The 19,658-nt window shown below is 42.9% G+C and overlaps 2 protein-coding genes and 1 non-coding gene across 6 annotated transcripts in view; 1 reads left to right on the forward strand and 2 right to left on the reverse strand.

The window, feature by feature from the left end:
- Nucleotides 1-153: 153 nt before the first annotated feature.
- On the reverse strand, nucleotides 154-7,565 carry RPL5 (ribosomal protein L5). Its single transcript, XM_075039008.1, has 8 exons — nucleotides 7,434-7,565; nucleotides 6,422-6,491; nucleotides 6,221-6,336; nucleotides 4,589-4,723; nucleotides 3,803-4,005; nucleotides 2,689-2,866; nucleotides 929-1,017; nucleotides 154-316 (listed from the first exon to the last, which is right to left on the reverse strand). The coding sequence occupies exons 1-8, from the start codon at nucleotides 7,434-7,436 to the stop codon at nucleotides 217-219; spliced, it is 894 nt and encodes a 297-aa protein (XP_074895109.1). The 5' UTR covers nucleotides 7,437-7,565; the 3' UTR covers nucleotides 154-216.
- Nucleotides 3,049-3,145, reverse strand: LOC142036165 (small nucleolar RNA SNORD21). Its single transcript, XR_012652096.1, has one exon. It is a non-coding gene; the product is annotated as a small nucleolar RNA SNORD21 (small nucleolar RNA).
- A 2,741-nt stretch (nucleotides 7,566-10,306) lies between the features above and the next one.
- Nucleotides 10,307-19,658, forward strand: part of EVI5 (ecotropic viral integration site 5) — an 87,783-nt gene continuing 78,431 nt past the window's right edge. For all 4 annotated transcript variants that reach the window (XM_075039002.1, XM_075039003.1, XM_075039004.1 and 1 more), the window contains exon 1: nucleotides 10,307-10,440. The gene's annotated coding sequence lies outside the window, so the exon portion shown is untranslated. The remainder of the gene's footprint in view (nucleotides 10,441-19,658) is intronic.

Genomic DNA, 19,658 nt, shown 5'->3' on the forward strand with positions numbered 1-19,658 from the left:
GCCTTGGTTTTCAAGTCTGTCACTTCTCTGTGAAGGAGTTCAAGTCATACAGTACATTGAAAGAGGAGAAAAAATCCTTAAGGCTGCAGAAGAGCTGGATCATAAAAAATATTCTGCATCTTTAAGATATATTAATAAGCCAGTCTTACACAGTTGCTTACTCAATAAATTTATTGCCACTTTTTCCAAAGCTTCATAGAAAATGTGGAAGTTGTCTTAACTATCAGCTGCACGCTCCTGGGCCCTGAGAAAGCTAGCCTTCTTCTGAGCAACACGATCTTTCTTCTGGGCAAGGGACATCTTGGGACAGTTCCATCTGCAATGTAAGCACAGTGTATGTTACATCCAACACAGAAATAAGCAAAGAGGTGGTCAAGAAAGCTGCAGTGCACCAGAGCTGTCATTAAGAGTGCTATGCTAGAACATATTCCCACTTCTGTAACATGCTTTATTTCCTCATGATTTAAGGCTGTAGTTAGGGCACCACAAAAAGGTATAGTTAGACTGCAGTAGTTTAATTCCTCAAGCTCAGTATTCTTTTGTGACTACAGACAATATTGAGCCCAATGCAATAGCTGTGCCTTGATTTCTTTTCTCCCAGACCCCTGAAAAATCAATAGTTTAGTCACAATAAATTAGTCAGCCTCCCCTCACATGAAGAGAAGCAGTGAAAACACTAAGACCTGATGATACACACTGAAGAGTTCCAGCTATACAGGCCACAAACATGTTCCACTTTTTAAATTTTAGATTCCTACTGCTAAAGTTAACTCCTGACTAAGTTATAGAGAAATGCTTGTCCCTTAATCTTTCTAAAACACAAGTGAGTTTTGAAAACTGGAAAGTGGATTACATTACTTGTTTTAATATAGCTAAACTATCTTCAACAGAAAAATCACATTCATGTTAAAGAGGATGAGAGTTTTACCTCTTTTTCTTGACTTCTCTCTTGGGCTTCTTTTCATGGACTGGATTATCCCGTATAGCAGCATGGGCTTTTTTATACATTTCTTCCATCTTAAAAAAAAATTAAAAAATTGTTAAATTCTCCATAGTAGTCCAGTTGTAGGATCGTATCAAAAATCCAGGATACCCTTATCAGAACATGCACTAGAAACTGGTATCATAACAATACAGCTTTTAAATTTGTGTTTACCTTTTTAAAACACTTTCTTCATACAGAAGATCACTGCCACAGTATACTGAGATTCCTATGATCACTATGATACAATTTAAATTACAAATGGAAAAATTAATTTTATTGTTATTTTACAGTTAGGGAACCAAGGCCACAGAGCAACTACAGACTTACAAGTCTCATAAATACAGGCTAACATCTTGCAGTTGAAGTACTAATTTCCTCTGAAGCCTACGTTCAGTGCCATAGCTTCCCTACATTTAAATTAAAAGGCAGTCTAGAAAGTTATTCTACTTCTACCTAGAATCCTCATGTTTACTTATTGAACCAAAATTATTCCACACACAGTCTGTCATCAGACATGGAATCTTAACACTTTTCAGACCCTACACATTACAAAGCTGCTTAGGAAGAGGGAGAAAAAGTCTAAGTTGTGAAAGCAGCTACACATTAACAAGTCTTGCAAGAACCATAACAGTCCCTGCATCATCCCCAAGGATGCAATAATGCTGCTCTGTCCCAAAGACAACTATGGCTCTGTAATGGCACCAATTTTAAGAATACCATTGCTGGTGGTTAATTAAGACCACTAGATCCCAGCTATGAAAAATTTTCTAAATGTATAAAGAATAACTGTCTAGCTGTTGACATAAGTCCTGGAGTTGCTTCATTGCACTACAAGCTATAAATATTGTTTAGTAAAATAGATGAAGTTTGCATTTACAATACAACATTACTTATTTTTTAGTAAAGACAAAATTACAAAAAATTAGCAATTAGTTAAGTTTACAAAAAAAACCCAAACCCCATAGCAATAAAGGGATAAAGGATGAAGACAAGTTTTCCATCGCCTAAAAAGGGGACATGAGAACATTTGTTGCAAACTTCACAACCAGTAAGTGGGGAAACCAAGCAAGAATATTACAGGCAGCAAGACAAGCCATCTGAAAGGAGTTCAACACTTGAAAGAAGCACCTTGGTAATCTCGTGTATCTTCCAGTGTTTTGTAAGCAGTACTCTAAAAGTAGCACTACAATAAGATGTATTACACTCTCTATAATCTCATGATATGCTAGTTTCTACAATAGAGCTAGCTTGGGCTATTCTGTATTCACCTGGCACCTAGAACTACCTATAGGGTCACACAAATCATGAAACAGTTTAGACATACAGCACATCCTTACAGTTGCAGCCACTGCAGCTGCAGAAATGACAGATTGTGGTGCAGGATTAGGATTGAGTGGAGAGCATGTATAGAAGCTTTAATTTCCGTATCGGGGGGGGGGGGGGGGGGGGGGGGAAATCAGTCCAGCTTAGAATGCAGTCCTGTAAGCTTAGATTTACATGCAGAATGTTAAGCTTCACAGCAAGAAAAAAGATCTCACTTTCAAAAGATCTACAAAGGAAAAAATACTTTCTTTGCATTGATAACATACAACATGAATCACATTATTTTACATATCAAGCTTATTTGCATTACTAGATAACTCCCTACACAAGACTTATCAGCATCTCTATTAATGCACAAGAGCCAGCCAGGTAAATCTTACCCCATCAGGTGTTACGTTGTTCTTTATGTACTGGGAGAACTGTTTTTTGTAAGCATCTTCATCCTCCTCCATCAGGTAACGCATATAATCTGCAACATTTTGGCCCATGATATGCTTGCGGTGAACCTCTGCATTGAATTCTTTGCTTTCTGAGTCATAACCAGGGAAACGTTTGGTACTGTGAAACAGCAGTGACAGTCAGATTAAGACATATTGCCAAACACTCTAATTCAGAGGCTAGGTTCCTCACAGAAACAACTGGTACATCAGATTTTTCTACAGATAACTGAGGGACAGAACCCTCTAATTAAAAATGAAGAGATAAAGCAAATTAAGAAATAGAAGTTTTAAGTTATCTCAGCTGCCATCAGTCCCGTCTTGAAACAGTGCAGTACATCATATACACACCATGGACCAACTACAGAGTGTTCAGTCATTGGGAGTATCATCATGTAGCAGCCAAGTCAAAAAAACTGGACAATTAGTCAAGAACCACTAGGACAGCATGGGAGAGGGTAGGAAAATATACAACAGATTTTTTTTCCCCACTGCTGCTACCAGAAAGCAGCAGTCAACTGTAATATCAGTGAGATAACACTGCCAAAAATCTTCATTTGTTCATTCATAGCTTATGACAGGAATCGTCAAAACTTCCACATGGAAATTCTAAGTACAGGTGGACTGCTCAGACCTACTATTGTACTGACAACTGTAGCAAATGTCAATGGTTTTGTACCCAATATGTACAGATTTTCAGAGTGAAATTAATATACACACAATTTACTGAAGACTTAAAACAAGAGACTATTAAAGGATATTTACTTAAATGCATTCAATCATTTGATGATTTTTAGTAAAAGAACAAGATGGCTCTTTAGTTTCTGAAGTTTAATAGCATCTCTTGATAGTTGCAAGATTCCCAGCAGCACTATCAGAACTGCACTTGTGGATTAAAAAACAACCAACGAACCAACCAAAAAAACCCCACCCCAGAACCTAGGCTACATAATCATTACCAGATCATAACAAAATTATTTCAACATGAAGTGACCCTGTCACATACAGAAGCATCTCAGGTTAATTCTAAAGGAATTCTTCCAAACAGACTAATTACCTATGAGGGATGGACAGACCACCATCCACTGCACCCTTCAGAGCACCAAAGACTTTGTTTCCAGTGGTAGTTCTGGCAAGACCTGCATCCAGGTAGCATGTGAAAGCGCCAGGCTTTCCATCCACACTTTCCACATTGTATTCATCACCAGTCACTTCAACTTGGCCTTCATAGATCTTATCAAGGCCAAATTTATTCAGAAGCTGTGGGGAAGGAAAAAAAAAAAAAAAAAGCAGCACTTCTCAAATTCATTCCATTTACTGACAAAATGAAGAATCACCACCACCTTAAAGCATGAATTTGCAGTAGAATCTTCATGTTTTTAACAAATTTGTTCACAAAAATTATGCACCCCATACTAATAACAAAGCTTCTAGCAACCACCACTGTAAGCACATCTGTTAAGTTTCAACTTTTTGTTCCAACAGGTACACCAGTGAACTCAAAAGCTCGTATAGAAAATGGATGGATGGTGTTTACATGTGTTCAAACTCTGAAAGGTACATTTCTTACATTTTTATCCTGACTCCCTCCCTCCACCAAACTTAACTGCTGAGACTTAAAAGTGGGCTGCTGGAGTTGAAACTGCTGTCATACTTCTCACTGTGACTTGACAGTCACAAGAGGCCATCAAATCTATATGGTAAAGAGCAAAGTTATTATTTAGAGAGGCCCAGAGAGTCAGACATCTATTCTAACACGCCACTTAAGAAACTGGGCTTTCCCTTTTGTAAGAAAACCAGAAAAACAGAGCAGCAGCTTCCAGTCAATCTGACAGATACCTACCCTGCGTGCCAACAGCAGACCTGTACAGTACGCTGCTGCGTAATTGGTCAGGCCAACCTTCACACCGTATTTTGGCAGCTCGTGGGCATAAGCAGCACAGACAATCATGTCGCCTTCGATTCTGGCATAGGCAATCTGACAACAAAACAAATGTTAGTGTTCTCACAATATTTGATTTATTGCTTCTTTGACATCTACTTAAGCTGATAGGAATTCTGTATAGCACTGTCCAGCAAACTACCAACCTTTGCATGTAAGCTCAAGGGGCTGTGTTAAAGGCACAATAAACTCAAGTACAGACGCAAAGAATTCAAACCTGTATTAGGCCAGAGAAAGTGTATGCCAGCAACAACTTTTATTTACCTCTTCACATACATCAAGAGGCCAGGAAACTGACTACAAAAGCAACCTTTCAAAGAATCATTATGGATGTGGATGGATTCTGTCCCATTTCCTGCATGTAGTTCTCATACAACACAGTATATAACACACCTCAGAAATATGCAAAAAGCATCTGATACAGAGCTTGTGATAACATTGTTACTAACCTTATGGAATGATTTTATTAATGGGTCTGAGATTTTCATCATCTCAGGGGTCTCCTGTGAGACAGCAGTACTATCAGAGGTGTTTCTACTGTTCCTTTCACATACAGAACCTTCTCCTTTTGACTCGCACACCTCCTTTCTACATCCAAAAGTTGTCCCCTTTTTGCAGGATTCCTACATACTGGAAAGGGACTATCAGTCAGATGGTAAGCGCCTGTCACCACTGATTTTTTAATTTCAAAGATAAAATAACCTCGTCAAGGTCACAAAGCTTCGTCTGAACTGACTGTAAAACCAGCACTCTCCACTGTTCTCAACAGATAATTATTCTATGAAAAAAGAAATGACAGTTAAACTTTTCTAGCTGCTTCTTTCTTGAGCTTAACAACACGTATTTGATAGAACAAACATGCCTAAGTTTTTAACTTCAAAATTAGTCAAAACATTCTGAAAATGAAACAAGAAAGTGACCCACGGCGAGAAACAGCTTATGATGCAACACAAAACTGCATACTTAATAAGCATGAAAAAAATGCCTACTATTCTTATTTGCCAGTCTCCTTTAATCGCACAGGAAAGCTATCAGAAGTCCTAGCTGCTTCATATGATCCACATAACATCATAGAAAAAAAAAAAAAAACAAACTCAAAAGAGAAGGCACTTTTAGATACAGTGCAATAGCCAATGCAGGTTGACAGGTCACGTAGTCAACTTTGTTGTCTTCAGTCAAGGAAAAAGGCCCTCTTTTCAAGGCACTTCAAATAAAGCAGAAAAAAATTGAAACATCTTTCCTCTCCCTAAAATCTTCTACTTATCTCACCATCATTGAAACAGTACAATCTCACATTGTGAATAACCTTGCTGAAAAATGTCAACACTAATAAAACTTATTCTGTATCATGAATATGGTTTATAACTGAAGTTGTGTCAATGTTAAAGATTGTTCTGCTCTAAGGAACTATTTTACAATATAAAAACTGCTCAGATTAAGCCTAAAAAACCGCAGGTGCTTTCACCATCCCCCTTTCAGTTTATTTCACTCAGGGTAGGCCAGTAAGTAAGAAGCAAGCACCACAGACCTTACCTGGCAAATGATGTCTCTGTTGGTAACACGCACAATCATCCTATATTTAGGGGTGTTGTACTTGTTTTTATCTTGAATTACCAAACGTTTGCGGGCATAGTAATCAGTTTTTCCCTCTGAAAAAGTGGAAAACACGTGTGAAAGAAGTAGGGACATTCACCAATGACATTTAATTATATGTTACAGGGAATTTAACACTACCTCTCCTTCTCCTGAATTTCACTTGGTATCTCTTGAAGTATGCCTTATTCTTGACAACTTTCACAAACCCCTTGAATAAGAAATATAACCAGATGTTATTAACATAAAAGTGTGTAAGCCAAGACCATTCTCACTAAATGTGCTATGATTAAAACCGCGGTGAAATCAGGAGCAAAACGACAGGTTTCCTTATACATGTACATAAAAAAGCATCACAAAAAAAAAAAGGAAAAAACCCCAACGCATCAAACCCCAGAAGTTCTATCCTTCCCGCAGGAACTAACACACCCTTCTCCCCATAACTTGACACGCTTTCAGGAGAAAAGCAAAAACCGTATTTGTTAGGCAGACGCCTCTCTGCAAGGGCCGGAGCACTAACTGTGCTCACTCCCAGGCACTCCCCCACGGCCAGTTACTTATTTCTCGGGCGAGTTGTGTCACGGAGCCGGTTTCTCCCGCAGCCCCCCCCGCCACTCGGCTCGGACAACGAGCCCTGCTGACATCCCGACGGGACGGCCGCTGCCCAGCACCTGCCCGCCTTTCAGAGGCGGAACGCCGCGGCAGGAAGGCGGGCGGGAGCTCAGGCACCCGCACGCCCCGACCCTGCCGCCAGGCGCCAGCTGCCCCCGGAGAGCGGGGGCTCCGTCGGACCCGGCCCCGCCGCCCGCCGGCCCGCTCCTACGCCGGCCCGGCCGCCCACCTCCCGCTCCCTCCCACGCCGGCCCGCCGCCACGCGTCCGCAGCCCGGCCCGGCCAGCCGGCAGGCCGCGGCCTAGGACGGCAGCGCGGACGGCGGCGGGGCCGGGCCGGGCCTCGCCGGAGCCCCGTCGAGCCCCCCCCGCGGCGCAGCCCCGGCGCTGACGGCAGCCATTGCCACGCTGGAGCCGCCGGCGGCGGCCCCGGGCCCGAGCCAATCGGGCTCCATCCGGGCGGGCAGAGCCGCGCGGCGGGCCCAGAGCGACGGGCAGAGTTTCCCCCCCGCCGCGCGGGTCCCGCGGGGGCCGGTACTGACCATCGTGCCAGGTACTGTCCGGTCTAGGCCTAGGCCGGGGCCCGCTCCGCACAACGACTGCGCTCCGCAGCAGGGGGGGAAAAGGCCGCGCCCACTGCGCAGCCGCAGCTCCTAGGCTGGCCGGCGAGGCGGGGCGCCGCCGACCGGCCTGTCCCCGGCGCCCGCCGTGCTGCCCCCTGTCGGCCTGGGGGAGCGCCTGCACGGCGCTGCCGCGGCCCCCCGACCGGGGCGGGGGCGGGGGCCGGGCCTCTGTGGGGTGGGGTCGGGCCGGCGCACCGCGGGCGGGGCTTCCTTCGTCCTGTCTGCAGGCAGCAGGTCGTGTCCCTGACCAGGTGAGGGAAGTACACTTCGGAGGAAAAATAACGCTGCCGGCATCTGATGCCTACGCGTAACGCGCCGTCGCTTCCGAGTCTTCCTTCGTAACTGCCTAAGCAGGGATCTGCAAGGGATGTATCACGGCAGAGGGAAGCTGACAACAGAAAAGTCAATAGATTTGATCCCCAAAATCACCAGCTATGGAAGTGTTATAGGATTTTAATTCCCATCGTTTTCTCAGGAAAATTCCCACGGTTGGTCAAACAGAAAGTAACAAAAACATCCAACCAAACAAAACCCACTCGAATGCTGTTCCTAAAATAAATTACAGATGCTTGGGATAGTTGATATTTGAGGAATTAAAGCAAGAATATATACTTGCACATATATATACACACACGTATATATCCTGGGACAAACAGGTCAAGCGGCATCAGATTTCTTGACATTGTCAGAGAAGAATGCACAAAGCCAGCACCTTTGTTCCTGACGCATTTGTCTGGTTATCCTCATTCACTTTACTTAAAAAAAACAACAACCTACGCTAATTGTTATACACACACCAGTCTTTTTTAAAGTTATTAATTTGGTATAAATGACCACAAGAGAATGAAAGAAATAATAAATGTCTCCTACACCAGGCAAGTACCAGCATGGTTCCTACCAGGTAGGTATCTGCTAGCTTCAGAAATTATTTAACTAAGTCTGCATTTTAGAAAGTTCAGCATTCTACATGCTTTTCAATTTTTACATAAAGTAACTCTAGGGGAGTGCATTGTTTTAGCTACCCTCTAGCATATAAACTCGTGCTCTCCAACAAGGGCCTGCTGGCAACTGCTGGGCAATTACTTTGATGACAAATGCCTCACGGTCAATGGTATAAGCAAAACTCCATTAGTTTTGTTGTTAAACAAGAAACAATAAAATCAATTTGTTGGTCTTCTCTGTAAGAAGACTTTTTGCTCCTAAAATAGCTCACCATCCCAAAAACCAGCCTGTTATCCCCTCACACCTCCACATGCTTTCCTGCTCGTTGTCACCCTGCGAAACAAGGAGGCTCCAGCTGAGCTTATTAGCCCCTCCCCTGAATCACTTACAAATTCAGGGTAAATCTCTCCTTTCCCCTTCAGTGACAATGTTTGTGGAAAGGGTGACTGCTCTTCATAGAGCCTCTGAACTTGTTGAGGTAAAAGCTAGTATTTTCCATGCTTTAATAAAATATTTCTTACTGATAAGACTTATTGATAAGAAAAAAGTATATTTGCTTTTTTTTCTCTGATGCTGTTTCTCAATTTCTATTATGTTGTATGTGGTGTTTTTACTTGAGTATGGTGTGGAGAGTAAGGTATCATGCGGGTCTTTTAGAGCAGTGTCTTGTATTTGGAAGAAGTCTCTTAGACTGATGAAACTGGTATTTCAGTGGCATCTCCTGTAAGCATCTCTCCCTGTTTGTCTGCAGGGGACCCAATGCAGTAAGGCTGTTGTCTGTGACTGGACTGACCTGTGTGATCACTTGTAGCAATTTTACTTTTCCTGCTGTCATTTGCAACAGTGATAGCCTTACTGAAGCAAAAAAATGTTATGCTGGAGGCCTGTCTATAACCTATTCCTGCCATTGCTGCTTACTTCTATTTTTTAAGAGTGTGTTCTTTGCGTACTTGGCTATAAAGCAGTATGTAGAGTATTGTATGCGTTCTGGTGGCGTCGGATTTTTTTTTTTAAAGTATGCTGTTATTAGAATCCTTAGAAATGAAAACTTCTCTGCGGTTTTGTCTAGTAGTCTCTATCCTTCATTGTAGAAGGACAATGGCAAATGGGCCCATTATTAGATGGGGAGCTGCCCCGGGCGGACAGTCTCTCAACTGTTTGCGTAACCTAACCGGCATCTGGCCGAAACGTGTCCAACACACGCTTGTGAGGAAGGGCCCGTCTGCCCTGAGGCTGTTGGGTGCTCCCGGAGAACGCGTCGTTACGTGCGGCTTCCGACGTAGAGATGGCGTTGTGGCAACCCCTGGGCAGACACTCCGTCTGCCCCAAAAAAGTCTACTCCGAACGGAGCGGGTGCGACGCGCCCTCGCCTTGTGTCGAGGCGGTGCGGCGGCTTCTTCGCTCTGCCGTCTCTGTGAACGGCGGGGGCGCGGGGGGGTGGTGGGGCAAGACGGGGGCTTGGCCCCCGGTTGGGGGGTTGCCCTTACGTCTTCGCTACTGTAACGGGGGAGACCCGCAAGAAAGCGGGACACGAGCGACCTGCGCGGCCGCGAGGGCAGCTTGCCACCCGGCTCGACGGCACCGAGGCCGGACCCCGCCGTGAAGCAGGGGAGCCGTGGCTGCGCCCGGGAGCAGCGCCGGTGACCTTCCCGCCGGCCGACCCCGCCCCCGGCTACCCGAGGCGCTGCCGCGCCCGTTACCGGCGGCGAACCCGGCGAGGCGGAGCCGTCGCCCACCCCTTCCCCCCGCCCCCGTCTCGGGCCGGCGGGTCTCCCCGCGGCGGGCAGGGGGCGCGGGGCTGTCCCTCGCGGCGGCGGCGGCGGCGGGCGGAGTGCGCCTGCGCGCGGCGCGGGCAGGGACGTGGCCCGGCTGCCGGGGCCGGCGGAGCGCGGCGAGCCGCCGGGGGGAGGGGGGAAGCTTCGTGGAGGCCGGCGGCGGGGGACGCCGATGCTCGCACCTCCCTGCCGCGGGCAACGCTTCCAAGGTGAGGCGCGGCCGGCCCCGCGCCCACGCCGCTGAGGGGCCGGGGGCGGCGCGGCGGCTGGGCCTAGGCGGGGCGCGGCGACCCCGGCCGCGCCGTCCCGTCCCGTCCCCGCCCGTCGGGCCGCGGCGGGGCGTCGCCGCCCCGCGGGCATCGCCGGCCGCCCCCGCCTAGCGCCCGCGACCCGGGGCCCTCCTGCCGCGGCGGGCGGCGGAGCGGGCGGCGTGGCGCCGCTGCCGGGCGGGGAAAGCCCGCTCCCCTCCGGCGACCGGCGGGCCGGCGGTGACGGGAGGCCGCGGGGCCCGCGGCCCGGCCGCCGGCTCGGGGGCTGCGGCGCCGGCGCGCCTCAGCCCCTCCATGCCCCAGGCCGCGACGGCGGCGGTTGGGCTGCCGCGGGGACGCGGGCGGGTAGTTGGCAACTCGGTGATGGAAGTGCCGTGTGGTGCCGGCGGTGGGGAGGGGCCCTCGGCCCGCGGGAGGGAGACTTCGGCGGGCGTGTCTGCGGAGGGTGATTTCTTCCGCGGTTGTATGGAAGTAACGTTCGGGCAGGAACCTATGGGTCTTTCGTTCTTGAGAGAGACAATTTTCAAGTGCTGCTTCGGAGTTCTCATTTACTAGCACCTCCTACTGCATCTGCACGAACGTGTTTATATAATAAGGGTAAAAAGTCGATATTGATGTTCCGCCTACTTGTTATGTATTCCAGCTTTAATTCCTGGTGTCGTTTTTCTGTAGTTCTGTATAATTCCCGCTAATTTTCAGCGTTGCTCCTCAGAGAAGTTTTATAGCAAACGTTAAGTTGGTGTACCATTTTGAGTTTCCAGCTTGAGCTAGCATTAATGCTGACTGTATCAAAACATAGTCTTTCACGTCAGCCTGGGACAATTTTTTTTCCCCAAAGATCACATACAAAAGATGTAGAAAGGAGGCAGATTCATACAGAGAAGAACTGACAATATTCAATTATGCTTTACTTATCTCCAAAAGTATTTGTCAAAAAACTCAAAACGTTTTTCCTATTGTCTTTTAATTCGCTTTACTTCATGTGCCTAAAGGACTAGGTAACTGGATCTTGTTTGTTTTTCTGGTAGATAGTATTAAAAAGTGTTTTGCATAAATGTGCCTGTTTATTTCTCTTCTTTCAATGTGTGGTTTCTGCTTTGATCGTGACTGTACAGCTCTATGTTTACACTTATAAAGATTTAAGGCTTACTTTGAAATATGTAGATACAAATTACTTTTTCAGGTAAGGATTAGGAGAGGAAACAGAGATGGCCAGTGAAGGAGGGTCATGATCAGGAGGAAAGCACTCAGTATTATGAATCAGCATTGCCTGAATTTGATGAACTGGGATGAGAGCAGCTGTAGTGATTGTTACTGAATGTCTGCCCAGCCCAACTACCTCTGAGAGCAGCAGCTGTTGGGAGAAGAAAGCTTCAACAGAACAGCCCTACTTCCTCCCCATATCTCTTCCTAGCCTCCTGCAGGCTGAGGCTTAGGGACTTCCTGAGCTACAGCTTGGTGGCTTGGATTTTTTTTGTTCTTTTTTTCCATTGATCTTCATATGTTTGTCTTCTGTGGACTTGTTTGATTTTGAACAAGTGAGTAGGAGATGGTTGGAGAGTGGAATGGTTGAAATGGGGTTTGTGGAAAGGAAGAGATGGGAGAATACCTTTCAAAGTTTACAAGAGAAGGGGTGGGGGAAGTGACGTGCCTAAACAATTGCTGTCAGTTTGTTTTCTGGGTAGGATTGGTAATGAATGGGGAAGTAATAAAAATTGGAAGAAAAGTCCTTTGTCAGTGAATTTTGGAAGACAGAATTGTTTACCTTGCTAATTCAGGGTTCTAATATCATGATTTAGAAGGGGGAAAACAGCTATGTTGGAGTATGCATACTTAATATTATGTTTATATTTTCTTGTTCTTCCTGGTTTGTTTTCTTAACTTGTAGAAAAAATAAGTAAATTTCTAATGCTTAAGGAAGAGAAGTGTTCTAATTTAATATTTTAGGTGTCATTTTAAGTGTCAAATGCATAGTTTAAAAGAAAAATCTTTTCTGGTAGTCTGAGAAGAGGAAAAATTAAAACAAATCCTGACTTTATGAATGTTGTTTTCTCAAACAACTTATACTTGCCTTGATTATGTACTCTTAACTCACTTTTTTCTAAGACCCAATTAAAATAGTTACCGTTTAAAAAAAACCCACACAAATGGTAAATATTATAGTAGCATGTAATTTTGAGTTGTTAGATATGTTCTCTGAAGCTCTTGAATATGTCACTTAAGGTTGTAGATAGCATGCTGAATTAAAGCCTTGTGTCTTCCATATTTGTAACAACCAACATCATCTGTTGGTAAGTTTTCGATTCCTTGAAACTGGGATTTCTGTCTTGCTGTCATTGTAGTCTTGTCTGCTTAAGTGTCTGTAGTTGCAGCGCGCCCTTTCCTTCTCCAGCAAGTGGTGATTGGAATAAATTGGTAGTGGGTTAGGAATAGCGCAGGGACTCTCGTCTTGCTTTGCTCATTTTATATGCAGTTGTGATGTGCTTTTGTTGTATGCGTGTACACAGAAACTATTCTCGCAAGGCAGCAGCAGAAGTGATTTAGTGAGTCGCAGCTTTTCCTTAATTACTCTTAATGTTGTTTAACTTCCTGTGAACTCTGGAAACTATTCACTTAGCCATGAAGTTGTGTTTTGGGGGGGGCCTAGGAAGTGTTGAGCCTGCTATAGGATTCAGGCAATGAAGAATGGGATCTCCTTTTGGTCATGCTGACAGCGATGATGCTGTGGTCTTCGTGTTATTTAAGGCTGCATAACTATCACCTTTGGTTGGTAATTGTGTGTAAAGGTAATCCTAAATCCCAGTGAGGCAGTTATTGTATATTTGGGGTTGTAGTACAATACTGGGGTTGGGCTTTATTCTGCACAAAAAGTAAGGTGGTGTGACAGAATTACGGTAGACACTTAATCTTTTTTGTATTAGTTTCCAATCTGGGAAGCAGTCAAAAGCTGCTACCAAATGTCTTTATTTTCTTTCATCTGAACAAATGTTACCTACCTCTGATCAGTTTTGTTACCAGAATCTGTCATCTTGTCAGATTTGTATTGGTTTTACTTCCACAGTTTAATCCTTTAAAAAAAACCCAAACAACAACAACAAAACCAACCCCAAACTTAATGTTTTGGTAGTAGATTGTTATAATGTGTTCTGCTACATGGTAAGCTATTGAACTTTTCAAACTCCTGAGTTTCCTTATGCCTTACTGTCATGACTAAGTCTTAGCGATTCTAGCATAGCATTAAATACTTGTTTGACCTCGTAACATGTTCTTGATCCTTTTCTTTTAATTAAAAAAGTATAATTATATTGTGATGATACATAATTCTGACTCACCAGTATCTTATACTGAATTAACTATGTATTTTTTTCTTTGGTTTCATCAGACTGGCAGATGGGGCAAGTCTTTTAGTAGTGGGTTGTTGTTGCCACAAGTTAACTGTGTACTTGTAACTAAGATGATGTTAGAAGAGCTTACTGTTACTTTAGGTTATAGAAGGGTAAAACTATCTAATGTTGCTTAAAATGGGTGTCAGAAACAAGTAGCTAGCCATCACTATATAGAGTGACGCTGTATAGAAGTTAATTTTACCTCTCTTATTTTTCAGGTATTCTTGGTCATATATAGTACAATTATAGTTCAAACAGTGAACTGCTTTCAGGCATAATAAAAAAATCCCAACTTCCATGCTCTCTGAAACAGCAGAGCTAAAACCCAGTATCCATTAAGCAAAGTAATTCAACCCCCCACCCCCCCCGCCCCCCTTGGAATGCATTAGTGGTGGAACTTTATGGGTCTGGCTGAAGCTTTAGGAAGTATTTCTCAGCCCTTTGGAAAAAGAATTGTGATCAGTCTTTCTAAAGACAAAACGACAAAGGCAAGTTAAAATTCTGTAATAAGGCACTTACAAACCATGATAAAATGGGCTTGGGATTTTTACATAATCTTTTTGGTGTCAGACTGGCACTAAAAATCATCTGTGTTTCATTGATCTTCCTTGCAATTTTCCACTAGTAGGCTTTTTTGAAAGAAGAAAATAGGCCCTAATTTCCAAATGAAAGCATAAAAGTCAGTGGTCAACTAACCAGAAAATAACTGATTTCATTTGATGATGAGTAGTTACGTCATTTCTCTGAAGAGCCATCTCCCTTTTCTTTAGTCAATAACTGAGGAAAATCAGTTTTCTCTAAGTGCTGTGCTCAGAAAAAGCTGCAGGAACACTGTTAAAGAATTTGATAGCATGGAGGAAGACTCTCCTATGGCCAAAAAACCATGCTTGCTTCAAGTTACACTGTAAGTGCTTGTCAAGACATGTCATGGATTTACTAAGTGAATTGGTGGGCAAAATTAAATATTGCTGCAAGACCACAGAGGTTGGTATGGATTGTGTTAAAAGAATTCACTATTGATGTATGCACCTGTGTTTAAATCTGCAATGTTTACTGAATAGTTTAGACAACTTTCCTGTGTGAAAATTACTAAATTGGTTACACTTCTCACTTCTAAAACTTTTACCTCTTATTTCTTGTTCTCTGTCAGCAGCTGCAGGTTGCAATGAATTTGTAGCTCAAAAGTAAAGCTGGTTATTAGTCAGTCATTTAGAAACTGGTTTACTCTTTTGAATTTGAGTGTAATTGATAGAAAGTTGACCTTTTAGCTGGTCATTTAAAGGAAAGAAGAGTAATATCCTGAAGGTAGGGTCTTGCCAACTTCTGTCACCTGATTTGTTTAAAATTCTAGTAAGTAATGAATAAAGTTTCAGGTGTTACCGTATTCCATAAGGCCATGCTCATGTTCTTTGGTTTCTCCATCAAGTCTTGTTTCATACATCTATTTGGAAAGGGAACCATGAACAACTTGGTAAAAAGGAGATGAGCATTTTGTTCTAGCCTGTAGCTTGTGTCTTAAGTTTATCTAATCTCTATAAACAAGGCGAATTACACCTAGAAAATACTTGGGCTGCCGGTACATAAAAAGAAATGTTGCACGGAATGCTATGTTTTCATGTTGTCAGATATCGGATCCTTTTAAACTTACCAATTCAACTCCTTGCAAATTTTGTATACTTTTTTAATGAAGAGTTGTGTTAAAACCATTTATTTTAATTAAGGCTCAGAGAACATTTAAAAATATGACTTAGTTGTTTCTTGCTTCCAAAATATGGATCTAAGGCTTTTAGTAAATTTAACTACATTTATATACTTGTGTTTGTTTATTTTTGCTCTAATGTAGTTTAGATACTAGTCCTGGCTCCTTGCCAGGAGGAAGTTGGCTAAAGGCAACATTAAGGAAGCTAGGCATTGGGGAATGAGTGGGAAAGTAAAATTTGTAGAAAGGAGCATTAATGATAAACATATGTGTCTTTCAGTGTGTGTTATTTTTTTATAATGCCTGATGATACTTGAACTCCAGTGAAATGATTGAGTTGCATTTTATTGAAAAGAAAAAAAATAATGAAGTCTTCCCATGTAGTGCATAAACAAATTGACTTTGTAGGAGTTGTTCTTTATTTTAGTTGATTAATCTGATTTTTCCCTCTGTTTTGTTAGCCAAGGGGATGGTCCTTCAAGTATATCTGCATGTAACTTGGTGTGCTGAACCTCAAATACAAAGATGTTTCCCAAACCGAGGTCTAAGAGAACAAAGAAACAAAGGAAGTTCCCTGTTAAAGGTTTTTACTGTAGTTCTTCAGTATTTTCTCGTGCAGCTCTGAGGAGCTCTCAGCCATCTTTTGTACAAAAGCACTGTATCTAATTCTTTTCCCCTTGAAAGAAGGTTTCTATGGTTTCCTGAAGGTTGTTACATTCCTCTGTCAGATTGGAAACTTTTTTGATAAAAGGACCATCTTTAGACATACAGGAGATAGTGTCTGCAAAAGCACCACAGTTTGTTTCCTCAGCTAGCATACTGGGACAATGCTTGACAGATTGTAAACCACACTGGAGTTCAGAGGTAATTAAAAACCTGGAATTGTTCTTGGAATTAAATAGAATTCAATGCAATTTGGTCAGTGATTGAAATGTTACTCATATGACTTTGAGCAATGTTTTCAACCTTTAGTGGATCACTACAACATTGCTAATGAAGTGTCTCCTTAAAACACCTTATGTATTAGATTGTTATGTTGTGTATGTGAACTTGCAGCTTCAAGTTTATTCTTTCAGACTTTTTGGGACGATCAAAACCACAACATGTTAGAGTCTGAAGATGACTTTTAAAGAATGTGTATTTACTAAATGATACTACAGAAAGCTTTCTGATAGCTTAGGAGTTACACAATATAAAATGTTAGACTGCTCTATTCTTTGTGTTAGGAAGACTTGGAGAGCTAGTGAATACCACGTTAAATGGAAGCTGGTGAATGCTAGCCATGATACTCCTGACTATTGTTAGGTGATACTACAAGAAAAATCAGGACTATGGGAATAAATTGGGACTTTTTCCTCAGACTTCAGCAGAAATCATTTATATGAATTTGTAATGTAAAATATTTAGATGAAGCTTATAGTGAAATCATGTTTGCGCTCTAAATCAGGATTTTATCTTGTCAGGAAGCGTGATAACAGGGTGATTCACCAGCTATCTCTCCTGCATATGTCATTGACTGAGTCAGTTTAATTTATTCTTCAGGTATTAGAATGCTATTAACTTTTTTGAAGCAAGGAGGAGACTGGGTCCACGGAATGCTATATAACCAGCTTGAAAAACCATGTACACAATTTCAGCCCCAAATATGTGAGTCATCTTTTTATATGTAGGATAGTATGAGGATTACTTCCTGTATTCTGGAAGTTCCTATTTCTTTCTCTTTCCAGGAAGAGAAGAAAGACTAGAGAGCATATAATATATACAGTAGTGTTTGTGTAAGGCTTGCAGTTATTTTTACTTTGTCATACGGTAAGAATAGCTGACAGTATTTTGGTTAAACAGGATGTGTAACTTGGAGCAGAATATAGGTATTAAGCTAATTCCTTGTGTAAGTGAAATACCTTTTTTTAAAGAAATCTAAATAGATTTTTTTTTTTTTTTTTTAGAAAAACAGATACTGTCTGTCTGTCAAATGCGAAAATATGTGGTGGTAACATTTTGGGGCTTACTGTAAGGTGCTGCACAATACCTTGGGATTCTCAGGGAAGGGGATTTACATAGTTGCATGTAATGTGGGATGCTGTGGTCTACCTTCAGCTAGCCTTACTTAAAGTATTTTATATGCTGCCCCACTGCAGTATTCCTGTGAGCAACTCAAAATTCTAAACGCGGTATTGTACTTCCTCTTGGTAATAAAGCACTGTAATCAGCAGCTAATTAAAGATACTAAACATAAAGTTGAGTTACTGACTTTTATGTATTTGAATTGGCATATATAAACAGCATGTCATATGTATCTGTGTATAAGATTAATAGAAGTATTTATTATCTTTGCGGTAGCTTAAAGTATGTAGCAGACAGGTCTGTGCCTTGTCTGATGACTGACCAGATGGGAGAGAATTGCTGGTAGTTCTGTTTTGCTCACTGGAAACTGCAGCAGAGTAGAAAGTCTTTAGTAGTTAAGTCTGGTCCCCCTTATCTTTTTAAAGATCAACATTTTCAGACTAAAAATTCACACATTTATTTAGGAGGTATCTGCATGGTCTTAGGCAGGCAGATGCAAATGAACTCTTTCTGTGCTCTTGGGCTGTTGGCAAACAGGGAGCAGTGTAGCTGTTAATATGGCTTGGAGCCTGAATGAATATACCTGATTTGGAGCTGGATGATGTCTGCTCAGTTCCCTGTGTCCTCCTGCAGTGGGTAAAGAAGGCGTACCCCTGCCTACTTGTCTCCGGACCTGGCCATCTTTGATGGAAAGTGTTGGTGTCCCTAGGAGTGGACTGGGAGCAGCATTTGCGTTCAAAGTCTGATTAATTGACAGGTTCTTGAGTGAGAGCCCTCTGGGGAAAAAACACATTTTTAAAATGGGTTGACTCTGGTTTTGATCACACGTTAGTATTAATTAGTAATGGCTTGATCATCCTGATGGTGCTCTGGATGATTTGGCATGCTTCCTAGGCAACGTAGGTTGCCTTTTATGCTCTTCAAATATAACTTGAATTTCGGCATCTGAAAAAATGCTGGGAATAAAAAGGAAACCAATTCTCTTTGCATAGCTGAAAAACTGGCTGAGGTGAGCTGAGCAAAGAGTACTGTTAACTGGGGGCTTCCAGCCTGAGCTGGTTAGCTGAAGGGATGGAGAGCTTGTATAAACCTGGTAAGTGTTGGGACTTCAGGAGCAGAGTCAGGGCTTGAGCTGTCTGCGTAGCTGCTGCCTGCGGTACCCGGTGTAGCACAGGAGGGCGCCAGGTAGAGCAGCTTCCCAAGTGGGAGTGCTCCAGTGGTAAGGTAAGGCAGAACGGAGTGGAAGTAGCATAGGTGTGTATATGCTTAGTGAGAGGGTGATGGCAAAGGCAGAAGTCCTATCTCATGTGTAGTTAGATTTGTCACTGTGACTTAGCTAAGCTCTTGGGATGGGCACTGTGGTGTATCTGGCTGTCCTTATTACTGCTATAACCAGCTCAGCACATGACTGTGATCTCTTTCCACAATAATGAAGAGTAGCAAAGGGAAGGACACTTCATAACTGAAGGGCAGAGTATCATTGTTGTAGCCAAAAGGGAGACACTGCAGCAGGCCTGCAGAAATATCACTGGTTAAATAATAACCAGTTTTTAAAAGAAACATTTGTTTAGGAAAGCCTTGAGGAGATTCCATCCAAAAATGCAAAGAAAAGACTAAAGGTTTAACAACGCTGGCTTTTTTTTAGTCTTTCCAGTATGCTGTGTTAAGCAAAATCATGTCTCTAAAGCAGGGAGGTGTTAAACTGAATGCTCATACAGATTTTCCTGTGTTTCCTGGAATTGGTGATACTCGGTGAAAGTGTCTGCCATCATTCATACTGAATTTATTCTCATTGGTGTAGCTAAAGGCAGAAGGACTTATTTCAACAACTTGATAGCTCTGTGATTTTTAATTGGGGGAGATCCAGTTTCTCTGAAGGGGCTAGAGTGAAACCTTTAGCTCTTTCCTTTGTGCTGTCAGTGGAAAGAGGTACATATCTTCTGGGAGTCAGTAGGATTAATTTCTGTACTACATGTGTGTATTGCCATAGTAGTGGGAGTCAGCAGGAT

This window comes from Buteo buteo, chromosome 10 (assembly GCF_964188355.1).
Source record: "Buteo buteo chromosome 10, bButBut1.hap1.1, whole genome shotgun sequence".
Lineage (NCBI taxonomy): Eukaryota > Metazoa > Chordata > Aves > Accipitriformes > Accipitridae > Buteo > Buteo buteo.

Excerpts from the sequence above, each read along its gene's own strand:
- RPL5 (XM_075039008.1), bottom strand. Across the intron at positions 6,337-6,421 it reads GAAATTCAGGAGAAGGAGAG|AGGGAAAAACTGATTACTAT; the intron begins GTAGTGTTAAAT and ends CCACTTTTTCAG. Across the intron at positions 2,867-3,802 it reads GGTCTGTCCATCCCTCATAG|TACCAAACGTTTCCCTGGTT; the intron begins GTAATTAGTCTG and ends GCTGTTTCACAG.